Here is a 13,234-nt window from a genome sequence, read left to right on the forward strand (position 1 = left end):
TTTGCAACTTAATTAGTCAGTTGATCATGTAACAATCTCTAAAATTACATTTAATAATAGAACTAAATTAAGTTATTGTGGCCTGCACATGAGGTTCATCTAAATTTATAAGGCTTGAAATTTGACAGGATTTATTTTTGCTTCAACAACAGAACTTAGAACATAGAGCAGTACAGCGCAGGAACAGGCCTTTCAGCCCATAAGTTTGTACTGGACCAATTAAATTAGTAATCAAATGCTCAACTAAAATAATTCCTTCTGTCTACACAATGTCCATATCCTTCTATTTCTGGCACATTCAGCTGCCTATCCAAGAGCCTCTTGAATGCCTCTCTTGTTTTTACCTCCGCCCCAGGCAACACATTCCAGGCACCACTCTGTGCAAAAAAAACTTGCCCACACATCTCCTTCGAACTTACTCTCTTTTAACTTAAATGTACCCTATGCTCTCCGGTATAAGATATTTCTATCTTGGGGGATAAAAAAACAAGCTTAAGTAGAGATCTATGCTGTTTATAATCTTATAAACCTCTATCAGACCACCATTCAGCCTCCAGCCCAACCCAAGCTTGTCCTCTTTCTCCTAAGAGACCACATGTCCTCTAATCCAATTGCAAACTGGTAAAGCTCTTTTGCACCCTCTCCAATACCTCAACATCCTTTCTATAATGGAGCAACAAGAACTGAATACAACAGTCCAGAGGCATCTTAATTAGAGTTTTCATAAAGCTGCAACATAACTTCCCGATTCTTGAACTCATTTCCTCAACTAATAAAGGCCAGCATGCCATTTGCCTTCTTTACCACCAGGTCAACCTGGGTAGCCACTTTTAGGAAGCTATTGACTTGGACTCCAAGATCCCTCTGCAAATCAGCATTGTTGAGAATCTTGCAATGAACAGTGTACTATCTTCTTAGGTTTTTTTCTCCCAAGTGCAACACCACATTCAACCAGCTTAAACTTCATCTGCTATTTCTCCACACATATCTGCACTGGATTTTTATCCCATTGTACCCTTTCCCAGTCTTCTACACTATCCACAATACCACAATCTTAGTATCATCAGCAAACTTACTAATCCACCCATCAACCATCCATCCAGGTCACTTATATGTATCAGGAATGGCAAAGGTCCAAGAACCTTAGATCCCTGCAGAAACCAGCAGTCACAGACCTACAGCCAGAATAAGTCCCATCAATCACTACCCTCCGTTTTCTATAAGCAAGCAATTTCTGAATCCAGATGATCTACTCACGATGGATCCCATACACCTAACTTTTCTAGGTGAGCAGTCCATGAGGGACCTAGTCAGACACCCTACTAAAATCTGTGGTGAAGTAGTGTGATCACTTGAGTTGAGTATGATGTTCTCCGAAGGGGTTGTCTATTGGTGCGTCCTCAGTTGGCTGTTGAAGAGCCAATCATGGCTCTTGTGATATTCACATCAAGGCAGTCCCTAGCTCAGACAATGAAAGAGTGAATGAGATGCCACTGTTTAGATTAGGGAGTGCTGCCAAGGTGCCTTGAAATCCATGATCCAACACCCACAGCCCTACCTTCATCAGCTTCATTACCTCCTTGAAATACACAATCATTAATAACACATGACTTGCCCCACACACAGCACGCTGACTATCCCTAATTTGGCCTTGGTTTTAAAAGTAAAAATTATCGAAGTACATATATGTACACCATATATGTAGGTTTATTGTTCATAAATCCTATCCCCAAAGAATTCTGTCCAGTAATTTCCTACCACAGTCATGAAACTCATCAGTCTACAGTTTCTGGGATTATCTCTATTTTCTTTCTCGAATAAAAGAATAACATTAGGTACTTGCCAGTCCTCCATGTGTCACCTGTGGCTAAAGAGGACACAAAGATATCAGTCATAGACCAGAAATCTCATCTGTTGCCTCTCTCAATAACCTGGGGGTATATTCATTCAGGCGTTAGGGACTTACCAACTTCAATGCTCTTTAAGAGACCCAACACTTATCTCCTTTGTTTTGAAATTCCCTAACAAATTAGCACATGGCACACTGATCTCCCTATTATCTTCCATGTTCTTCTCTTTGGTAAATACCGAAGCAAAGTACTCACTTAGGACCTCACCCCTATCCTACACCTCCAAGCAAATGTTCCCTCCTTTTTTCTGGGGTGGTCCTACCCTTTTCCTAGTTGTCCTCTTGCTCTTGATGTATTAATCAGGATCAAAATCACTGACATAAAAATGACTATGTCACCTATAATAACCATAGCATTAAAATACACACATTTATATTACCTTACTCCGGCATGTACTTTGTGGTCAAGGCATCTACTTCCTCTCAGAAGAGGTTCCAATGATCTAGAAACTTGACACTGCACCAGGTCCTCATCCATTCATTCATTTGTTCTATTTATCTGTTCCTGCCTGACTAGCACATGGCATCAAGAGTAATTCAATCTGTGTCATGGCCTCTGGTTACTCACCCTCCCCTTGAGAACATTCTGCAGCTGCTATGAGACAACCTTGAGCATGCCACCCAGGAGACAAAACACCATCCTAGCATTTCTTCTGCAGCTAAGGATCTCCTGGCTGTCCCCTTTCTCCAGTCACTATCGCTGTGTCTGACTTCACTCTTCCCTGCTAGGATTCAGAGACAGCTACAGTGTCACTGACCTCCTTGCTGCTCCGTATCCTGATGTCATCCATGGCCTCAGAAGTATCTGAGAAGGGATACATTGCTGAGGGGAATGGCCACAGGGGAACCCTACACTTGCTGTCTACTGCCCTTCTTATTGGCCACCCATTTATCTGAAGCCTATGGCTAGGTGTGACCACCTCAGTAAGTCTAATCTGTGAAGCCCTCAACTTCCCAGATGGTGCTGAGTAAATTCAGATCCAGGTCCAGTTCATTGACACAGTCTGTCAGGAGCTACACCTGGGGGCACTTCCCACAGATGATACCTTCAGGGAGACCATGAGGTTTCCCGACTTCCCAGATCTTGTTTCATGGATCCAGTATGGCACAACTCTCTTCACCATTAATGATCTCTCCAAGAGGCAGTGCCTCAATAAGGCGCCATCCATCATTAAAGGTTGTCATCATCTGGGACATATCTTGTTCACGTTACTACCATCAGGGAGGTACAGAAACCTACCCTCAATGTTTTAAAAACACTTTCTTGCCCTCTGCCATCAGATTTCTGAACGGTTCATGAAGACCACCTCGTTATTCATCTTTTGCACTTTTTTATTGTAACTTTTAATGATTTTTATGTCTTCTACTGTGCTGATGCTACAAAGCAACAAATTTCTTGTCATGTGCCTATGATAATAAACCTAATTCAGATTCTGAATAGACATAGCAAAATGTACTTCCTAGCCCATAATTTCCTCAACATTAACTTTGACTGTTAATCATTATCTGCATATTTCCCATTATTATGGACCAGTCATTACTTCATTTACCTGACTCTTATTAAACTCATGTTATAGATTGGATATTGACATCTCTATGTTCTGGTCTAGCAAGACGTATTGAGTAGTGTACAATTTGACCTTTGAAGAATACAATATTTTCTCATCAGATAATTAACTAAAATATTTACAGAGAAGCGCAAAGAATTTCTGTATTGATAATGTCGAGTAGGACTGTAGGACAGTAGGACAGTAATTACTTAGATAAACTTTTCAAAGCAAATGAATGACTAATTTTACTGTGATCAATCTTTTAAGTAAACATTTTTGAGGCTTAGTTCCCACAAGCTTATCTGACCTGCCAACAAGTTGCCGTTTCGTACAAATGGAATACATATTAAAAATTTTCCAACCTATGCAATACAATCAGTTTTTTAAAATAACTTAAAGAATCATTAATTTTATCAATCTATGAGATGTATTTAAATTGAATATTTATACATTTTCCACCATGTGCTGAGATACCTGTCGTTAATTTCTCCTGTCCAGCTTTTCCAACACCTTTTACCACAGCAGAAACCCAATCAGTGCTTTGGAATAGTTAATAGTACTGATAAGCATAGTGGTGTTGCTATAGTCTACATGGACTTCATTGAGACTTTTGACAACCTCCCACAAGAAGGCATCCAGGAATCCTTGCTGCTACCTGGTTATAACTAGATTGCTATGTGTCGTTCTAGTCACCACATTAGAGAGAGGGTGTGATTGCAAAGGAGAGGGTGCAGAAGGCAGGCATCAAGACATTGACTAGGATGGAGTGTTTTAGCTATGAGGTCAGACAGGATAGGCTGTGTTTGTTTCCTTTGATGTGGAGATATGCAAAATCATGAGGAGCACATATAGGATTGATGAAAAAATTCCACCTAATGATAAATTAGTTTATTTTAGTCACATGTTCCAAGATACAGTAAAAACATTGCTTTTCATGCCATCCATACTGATCATTTCATCACATCATTGAGGTAGTACAAATGAGAACAAAAACAGAATGCAGAATAGTGCTGCAGTCCTGAATTTCACATCCCTTAACAGAGACATCTATGACCAAAGAGCATAGGTTTAGGATAAGGGATAGCTGATTCAAAGAGATTTGAAGAAGAACTTTTCCAACCAAGAAGATGATTGAAATCAGGAACTGATGGGGTGGTCAAAATATTCAGGGGAGCTCTTGAGATGCCATGGTATAGAATGCTACAAGCTGATTCCTAGTATAGATGAGTACTTAATAGATGGGCCAAAGGGCTGCTTCCATGCTTTAGGGCTCTAAATAAATTACTGGAAATGCACAGGAACTCAATGTACTTTCTTTGGTCTTGTAACTAAATGAAATATAAAATGGAAACTTTATTCTCTTCAGACAAAAAAAATAACAGTAGCCCTTGTGGATTCTGGAAATGCCAATTTACTTACTAAAAGTACAAGAATAACTCTGGAAACCATATAAACAATTTATATGAATGTAGAAATAGTCACATTTGTTTGTTCACAAGAATAACTAATTATTGTTGATACAAAATACATTAAAAAGTACTCTTTCCAGTAATTAGACTGCCGGGATTACAAATTCACGAAGCATGATCGACATAATATTTCAAACTAGAGTTGATAATCAAACCAAATTCACAAGTTTTAGAATCCCAGTGACTAGCTCATAATGCTGCCTCTTTGTGCCTGTCAAAGAGTCTCTGAATAACCAGATTTAATTACACTCCACACTTCTGCAGTCCTTGTCTGCTATTAATCTTCACGTTGACTTTGTTGTTCACCAAAGTCCACCTCTGCATTTTTTGCAGAAGTTCCTTCTGATTTTATAATTTGCTTCAAGATTAAATTGACAACTATGCAATGAAATTTTTTCAACAGGACATTTAAAAAATGGCCATAATTGACAAGAAAATTGTCATACGTAGGAAGTACGACTGAACCCTGCTCAATATTCATTGCCACACAAATCGACATACCCAAACATCTATTAAAGACATTTTTGTAATCTTTCTGGATAAGTGAGGCACCGCTAACAAACACTAAACATATAAATCAGTTCTGTTTGTTATCTACAGAATTAAATAATTTCAAAATCAATTTCATAAAGTAGCACTAGATTTTACTTTGGATGACAAAGCCTGTTTGAAGCGTCGTTTTAAGTCTTGCATGTTTGGGGACTTTGGTCGTGGAATAATCGATCCTCTTCTTTTTTCTACATTATTGTTCATATGTAGCTTGCTAACTTCTCTGTGAATATGTTGAAAAACATCATATACATCCCCATAGTTTTCTCGGGTGGAGATTTCTAAGAATGTTGTACCAAGTTCATTTGCTAATTGGATTCCATCATTGGTCTGGACTTGTCTGGCGTGAAGTAAATCACTCTTGTTAGCAACAATGATCACAGGAACTTTGGTATCAGGGTGCATTTTGCGAATATGCTGATACAAGGGTCGAATCAGTTTGTAGCTGCTGTAGTCTGTTATTGAATATACCAAGATGAAGCCCTCTGCCCAGTGAATACATCTGGAGACCAATTCAGGAAAATGTGCACATTCTCCTTGAACCTAAAAATAAAATATTTTTTTTTAATTACAAAATTGTCCAACACTCAAAAAACCATCGTGCTGTTTTCAAGTAACAGTTATTTTCTCTTGTCCAAATAAATTGCAAAAAGCAAACAATAAGAATGACCCCTGAAATGTCTGTCCATTATTAGTGTCAGTTAAAACATATTTTCCTCTGAATTCTGCAAATTTGTACTCTGCATTACCAAACATATAATGATCCAATACCTGGATACAAGGTGTGTCTTGGACTTGTAGTGAAAGCTGTTCCCCTTCAATTAGAACCAATCTTGAATAAAGATTTCCTGGAAGATAAAATCAATGGCTTATGAGAAATTATTTATTTCATTCCATCAATATTGATTTCTATTGTTCAATTTTGGCCTCGTGGTTTAACAAAAACGTACCTGTGTTTGATTCATAATCACCAATAAACCTCTTGGTTAAAAACCGAACGATCAAGGCTGGGAAGAAATAAAAAGACATGTTAATAGTGATCTGCAACTACAAATTCTCTCATTCTTTTATTCACCTTTTAGAAAATAATAATCTTCATTCTGAGCATCAGAGTCACAGCTGGTTTTGCATCTGTCCAAGATTTTCAAAAAAAAGAAAGACAGATGCAATAACCTTCCTCCTTAAAAAGATAGTTTCATTAGCTATCAGACAATTAAGATCCAGTCGACAGCAATTCTGAAGAATACCCGACAGATTGATCAAGGTTGCAACCACTAGATCTTTGAGCTTTTCACTATTGCAAGATGTGACTGAAAGCTAACAAAAGCAAGAATTACTGGGGGTGAACCAACTTCTCCAACTCATGCCCAGAGCACCAAACAAAACCTGACACAATGTAGAAAAGCTGCAAAATAAAACAATGGATTAGTTAACTGCAGCATATGTGCAAGAATTTATTTATCATCAGTGCAGGGCATGGGACTGTAGCTTTATGCATTTTTATAGATGTTCACATGTTTTTATTATAATAATTGGAAGTGTTTGTGTAGGTCAGGCAAAAGACACTAATACACCAATGGTAAGCACAAGAAATTGCTGCCTGACTTGCTGAGTTACTCCAGCATTGTGTGTGTAACCCAACAATCTTTTATATTTGAATCCAGCTCTGGGAAAACTTCTACACCTTAAATCCTTTATCTCTTTCAGACATATGGCAGCTAAAAATCCCTGCACTACAGGATAAAATACACAAGGGTGTAAATGTTACACATAGTTATATCTAAATACAGCAAATATGCATCAGTACAATTTAGTTAGTGTGGCACTGCAAATGAGAACAGATGTTCAACTTTGTCCAAGGTTGTAAATTACTGGGTGTACTTGATTTCATCTGTCAATGGTTTTACCAGTTTTTGCTGCAAGTGATTTTTGTATAATTAAACAGGTCGTAAAATTAGCAAAGTTCCACTGTGTCAAGTCAGTTTTGAAATCCAAAGATATGTTAACTTCAGCTAAAGAATAAAAACTCGTACGTATTCCTCAGTGAGATATTGGAAATATAAATCTACATTAAACATAGGAAAAGGATATCAAAACTCACTGTTTAGTCCTAACCGTTAATGAATGAAGAATTCAGCTAACTATCTTTTATTCACTCATTATGCACTCTAATGTACAAGAAAACATTTGTGAACCCTTGGTGCAATTACCTGGTGTTTGGCATTAATTACACATAAAGTGTGGCCTGATCTTCATCTAAGTCACAATAGACAAACAGAATCCACCTAAACTAATAACACACACAATGGTACTTCTTCTGGTAAATACTGAGTACACCATTTAAACAATCACAGTCTAGGTACAAATAAAGTATGTGAACCTCAAAGCTATTTGGAGTCAGGTGTTCCAATCAACGAGATGGGATTGGAGGTGTGGGTTGTAGATGTGCCCTGCTCTATAAAAAAAGACACACAGTCAGGTTGCTGACAGAGTCTGCTCTTCTCAAGAGAGATCTGTTTATGTGCATTATGCCTCCATTAAACAACTTCCTGAGGACCTTAGAAAAATTGTTGAGATGAATGAAGCTGAAAACGGCTACAAAAGCATTTCTAAAGACCTGAGTGTTCATCAGTCCACAGTAAGAGAAATTGTCCACAAATGGAGGACGTTTGGTACTGTTCCTACTCTCCCTAGAGGTGGGCATCCTGCAAAGATCACACCAACAGCAAAACATGTAGTGCTGAAGGAGGTGAAAGAGAACCCAAGAGTAACAGCAAAAGATCTGCAAAGATCTCTAGATCTTGCTAAAGTCTCTGTTGGTGTGTCCACTATAAGAAAAACACAATGGTGTTCATGGAAGGACACTTGGGAAACCACTGCTCTCCAAAAAAAAACATTGCTGTATGTCTTAGGTTTGTAAAAGACCACCTGGGTGTTCCACATCGCTTCTGGAATGATGTTTTGTGGACAATTGAGACAAAAGTTGAACTTTTTGGCAGAAATGCACACTGCTATGTTTGGAGGGAAAAGGGCACAGCACACCAACACCAAAACCTCATCCCAAATGCGAAGCATGGTAGAAGGAGCATCATGGTTTGAGGTTGCTTTGCTGCCTCAGAGCCTGGAAAGCTTGCAATCATTGAGGGAATAATGAATTCAAAATTGTATCAAGACATTTTATAGGACAATGTCATGGTAGTAGCCTGTCAGCTGAAGCTTAAAAGGAGTTGGATGATGCAACAAGACAATGATCCAAAACACAAGAGTAAATCAACAACAGAATGGTTTAAAAAGAAAAAAAATTGTGTTTCAGAATGGCCAAGTCAGACACCAGACTTAACCCAATTAAGATGCTGTGGCATGACCTGAAGAGGGCTGCTCATGCAAGCTATCCCAGAAGTACTGATGATCTGAAAGAGCTGTGCACAGAGGAATGGTCTAAAATTCCTCCTCACCATTGTGCAGATCTGAACAGCAGCTACAGGAATGTTTGGTGGAGGTTATTGGTGCTGAAGGAGGTTGTACCAGTTATTAAAGGCCCACATATTTTTTTACAGCCTGGACTGTAAATGATTAAACAATGTAGAGACATAGAAAACCTACAGCACAATACAGGGAACATGTCCTTACCTGAAAAATTATGCAGGGTTACCCATAGCCCTCTATTTTTCTGAGCTGCATATACCTGTCCAGGAGTCTCTTAAAAGACCCTATTGTATCCGCCTCCACCATTGTCGCCGGCAGCCCATTCCACGCATTCACCACTCTTGGCGTAAAAAACTTAACCCTGATATCTCCTCTGTACCTACTTCCAAGCACCTTAAAACTGTGCCCTTTCAGCCCTGGGGAAAAGCCTCTGACTATCCACACGATCAATGCCTTTCATCATCTGTGTTCAATAATGTGTTCAATAAGGACATGAAAAGTACAATTCTTCGTGTGTTATTAGTTTAGGAAGATTGTGTTTGCCTATTATTGTGACCTAAATAAACATCATACCACATTTTATGCGAAATTAATGCAGAAAACCAGGTAATTGCAAAGGGTTCACAAACATTTTCTTGCAACTGTAACTCAGAGGTAATTTTCTGTCACAGAAGCCCAAAACTGCTGTACAGCCCAGTAAGAGATGTTGAAAAACCACTGAAATATACAATTTTAAAACATGGTTTCTTAATTGGCTCAGACAGTACAACAGTTAGGTCAGCTGTGTGCACATGTATTTCACGTGAAGGGCATAGAGAAATGCCATTAATGACTAATGTTAAAAGAATATTGGAGAGTTAGCCGGTATGCATTATTTGGTTTACTCTTACACAACGTGCATTTGAGTAAAAAAGATGAACTGTACATAAATCATGTTTGTTTCTAGAGCTGTAATGGGACTTTTACCTACATTTAGTTAACAAATTGCTATATTTGTTCTGAATGGCCTTTAATTAGATTTTTTGGCTTGTACACTTTGTTCAAACGATAGGCAAACATTCTTGACTTTTTTTCTTCAAAGTGAACAAAACATTCTGGAGCAGAGACTTTTTTATCCTCCACCATTTATACCCATTGACAAAACATTTGGCTAAATATTAAGATCACATTCTGTGCAAATTAGCACCAAGTTTCCACAATGAACATTATCCTCATTATTTACTTCCACTACATTTTAAGAAAAGCATCCCTTTCATGTTAGTCCATCAGGTATTTTAATTTCCCATATTTTCTGTGCAAGTGAATTTCCCAACAGATAATAGCAGCCCAGCCCTGTTGTTGTTGACTCCTATACTCTACAAATTGGAAAAACGAACTCTCCTTTCATTCAAATCCTTTGCTCAATTGTTAAGTCTTTTAAATGGCTATAAATTGAGAAAGTACAATGATAATTTCAAAATATTCCAAACTTATTCACCCCCAATTCTGTATAATTTGGTAAAAGCCAGATTAACCTACAAATGAATTTATAACAGATACATAAATTCCACATCCAAAATTCAGACGTGTAACAAAATGGCCTGAGTTTCTTTAATTCCATTAGCTGGCGTTTTTCCACAGTGGCAGTTTCTGTGTTCCCCTCCTTGCCTCATTCTTTGCAATCAGACTAACAGAATATATCCGAGTTTCAGAGCATACTGTAATATACATCTGTCAGCACACGTTCACTGTGCTCACAGTTGTCCTTTTAAAACGTTGTTCTCTGCCAGTTCAAGAATTCGGACTTTTTTCCCCTTAAATCACTGAGCCAGTGCCAGTCATAATTAGTTATTTTCACACACATCAAGAGTTCTGAATGCCAACTGCAAGTGTTGGGACTTTGTGGTAACATTGCCTTTCAAATCAGGATGTGCTTATCAAATTGAAAATACATTATATTATTCCCAATTGCAGAAAAAAATCAACTGCCAGAAAGATTCAACTACCTCCCACTGTTTTTAAAGCTATTAAATAGTTCCCAAGTATGATAAGCTGGACTCTTGGCCTCACAATTTACCTCATTATGATCTTGCATTTATTGTTTACATGCACTGCACTTTCTCTCTGGCTGTTATACTTTATTCTGCATTGTTATTGCTTTACTGTGCAATGATCTGACCTGTATGTACAGTACACAAGACAAGTTTTCACTATGCACATGTAACAATAATGCACCAATTCCAAAAATCTGAGCTGATACATTTGTCACATTATCTTTAAGACACCCTCTCAGATGCATGTAAAGATTCTGTGGTAAAATTTTGAAAAAGCAGGTGAACTATCTTAGAGGCTTGACCTTTCCCTCAATGATCTTCACTCTTGCTGATTATCTAGTCACAACTGAGAAGCAAAATCCCTGCAGGAGCTGGAAAACTGAGATAAAAAGCAGAAGAATCTGGAAACACTAAACGGCTCTGGCTGCAGAAACAGAAAAACAGACTTAAACATTTCCAGTTCATGACCTGAAACACTGACTCTGTTACTTCCTCCACAGAAACTGCTTGCGCATTTCCAGCATTTTATTTTTGCTTTAAGTATCATGTTGCTGATTGTGTAAATGATTTTTAGGCTTTCTAGACTCCAGTAAATACATAAGGATGTAAGGATGCCCCAAGACTGACAAACTTATTTTATATCACTAGGTGTTTTTACTTGAAGTAAGAGTGGTTTTGGACATCCCTTTAGACCTCTGTACACACAAAGCATAATGACAATAGAGGGACAGCAGGGATATACTAATGCGATAGAGGATCAGCCATCACTGTAACGATGACAAATACTCCTGATTTATCTTTTCGTCCTAAGGTAGTAAGAGGCACCATATGAACACAATACTCCACACATGATTAGACTGGTTTACTATAAAATTATGCTCAATATCTTTCTGCAGAGGCCTTCGGGTTGATTCAGAGTTAAAATGCATTTGAAGAACTGCAGTTGGCTTATTTTATTCCGGAAACACCAACTCCCAACTCATTGCGCTAACATAAATTATCTACCCCAGTTTTTTTTTGCCTACAAAATTGCCATCTCCGTGGACCCAAGTACAGACCTTCAGGGGGAGGGTGACTAATTTCAATGAGGGGACAATTTTGGGCAACACACCGCCAAGTCAAACGGTGCCATTGCCCAGAACTGACCAACCTCTCGCCACGGCACAAAGGAAGACAGCACACACCTACTTTGGCTGGACTTTATTCCAAGTTTCAGGGTGAAAGGGCTGTGGTTTCTCGATCCCAAAATGGGAATTTAAAATAACCTAAAATTATCAAAAACCACACACGGTGTTTAACGTTAAATAGAAATACACTCAGGACAAGGAATACAGAATTGTTATCCCTGGGTTACGAAGCATGTAAACACAAATCGTTTTAGTAGTAAAACAAGTTATCCAGGAGCAAAAAATTAATTGCCTTTCCATCCATCCGCTGAGATTGAGCAGCTGAGTTAATTCAGCCAATGCAAATTCCTAACTGATAACCTATATAAACAAAATACGTTTCTTTCTTTTGACGAAATGTTAATCGACAATTACAAATCTCTCTCTCAATAAGTGAAACGTGCCTTACCTGTTTTCCCAACAGTGCTCGATCCCAAAACCGCGATCTTGGTGTCCCTGGTCGTTACATTGTCGCCTGATTCCGGTATTGGGACCAATAATAAGTTAGTCGACATATTATGGAAACGCATCAGTCCTCTCCGGTGGGAAATCGACCCGATGAAAGTTCACGCAGCCGACACGACTAAACAAAGACGGAAAGTCTTCTGGAGAAAAATCTGCAGACAGATAGATGTGCCGCTACTTCATATATTGAGTCTTGTGGCTGAGCGGCCTCCCACAGCTTCCATAAACCAATGGAGTCGCTCTGACGAACACCCGAACGTAAATACACCGAATACGTCCACACGCACAAAATGCCCATTGTGCCCGCACTGAGGTAAAAGGAACACGCCGACAATGGTATGACAGTCCTGCACTTCCCGACCCTGGGTTATTTTCAACAATCGAAACCATTCTCCTCGCTCACCGAATTTCCGAGATGAGCAAAAACAGATTAAGATTATTTTAGTCTGTTTCCCCATCCCTATCTATTATTTAACTGGTTCTCTCTTTCCCCCCTCACTATAATCTCCCCCCAGCCCTACCTTTCTTTCTCTTTTATTTCCCATAATTCTCCACCTTCCCCCTAGCCCATTTCCCTCCAGCCTATCACTTCCCAGCTCTCTACTTTATCCCCCCCCCCCCACTTCTTATTCCCCCTTGACCATCCCATGTTACTTCACTCCTGATG

At 38.7% G+C, this 13,234-nt stretch overlaps 1 protein-coding gene across 1 annotated transcript; it reads right to left on the bottom strand.

The window, feature by feature from the left end:
• Positions 1–4,351: 4,351 nt before the first annotated feature.
• Positions 4,352–12,840, bottom strand: LOC132390746 (ras-like protein family member 11A). Its single transcript, XM_059963297.1, has 4 exons — positions 12,512–12,840; positions 6,428–6,484; positions 6,249–6,325; positions 4,352–6,020 (listed from the first exon to the last, which is right to left on the bottom strand). Exons 1-4 carry the CDS (start codon positions 12,630–12,632, stop codon positions 5,553–5,555), a joined length of 723 nt encoding a protein of 240 aa, XP_059819280.1. The 5' UTR covers positions 12,633–12,840; the 3' UTR covers positions 4,352–5,552.
• Positions 12,841–13,234: the final 394 nt, after the last annotated feature.

The sequence above is a fragment of the Hypanus sabinus genome, chromosome 3, assembly GCF_030144855.1.
Source record: "Hypanus sabinus isolate sHypSab1 chromosome 3, sHypSab1.hap1, whole genome shotgun sequence".
Lineage (NCBI taxonomy): Eukaryota > Metazoa > Chordata > Chondrichthyes > Myliobatiformes > Dasyatidae > Hypanus > Hypanus sabinus.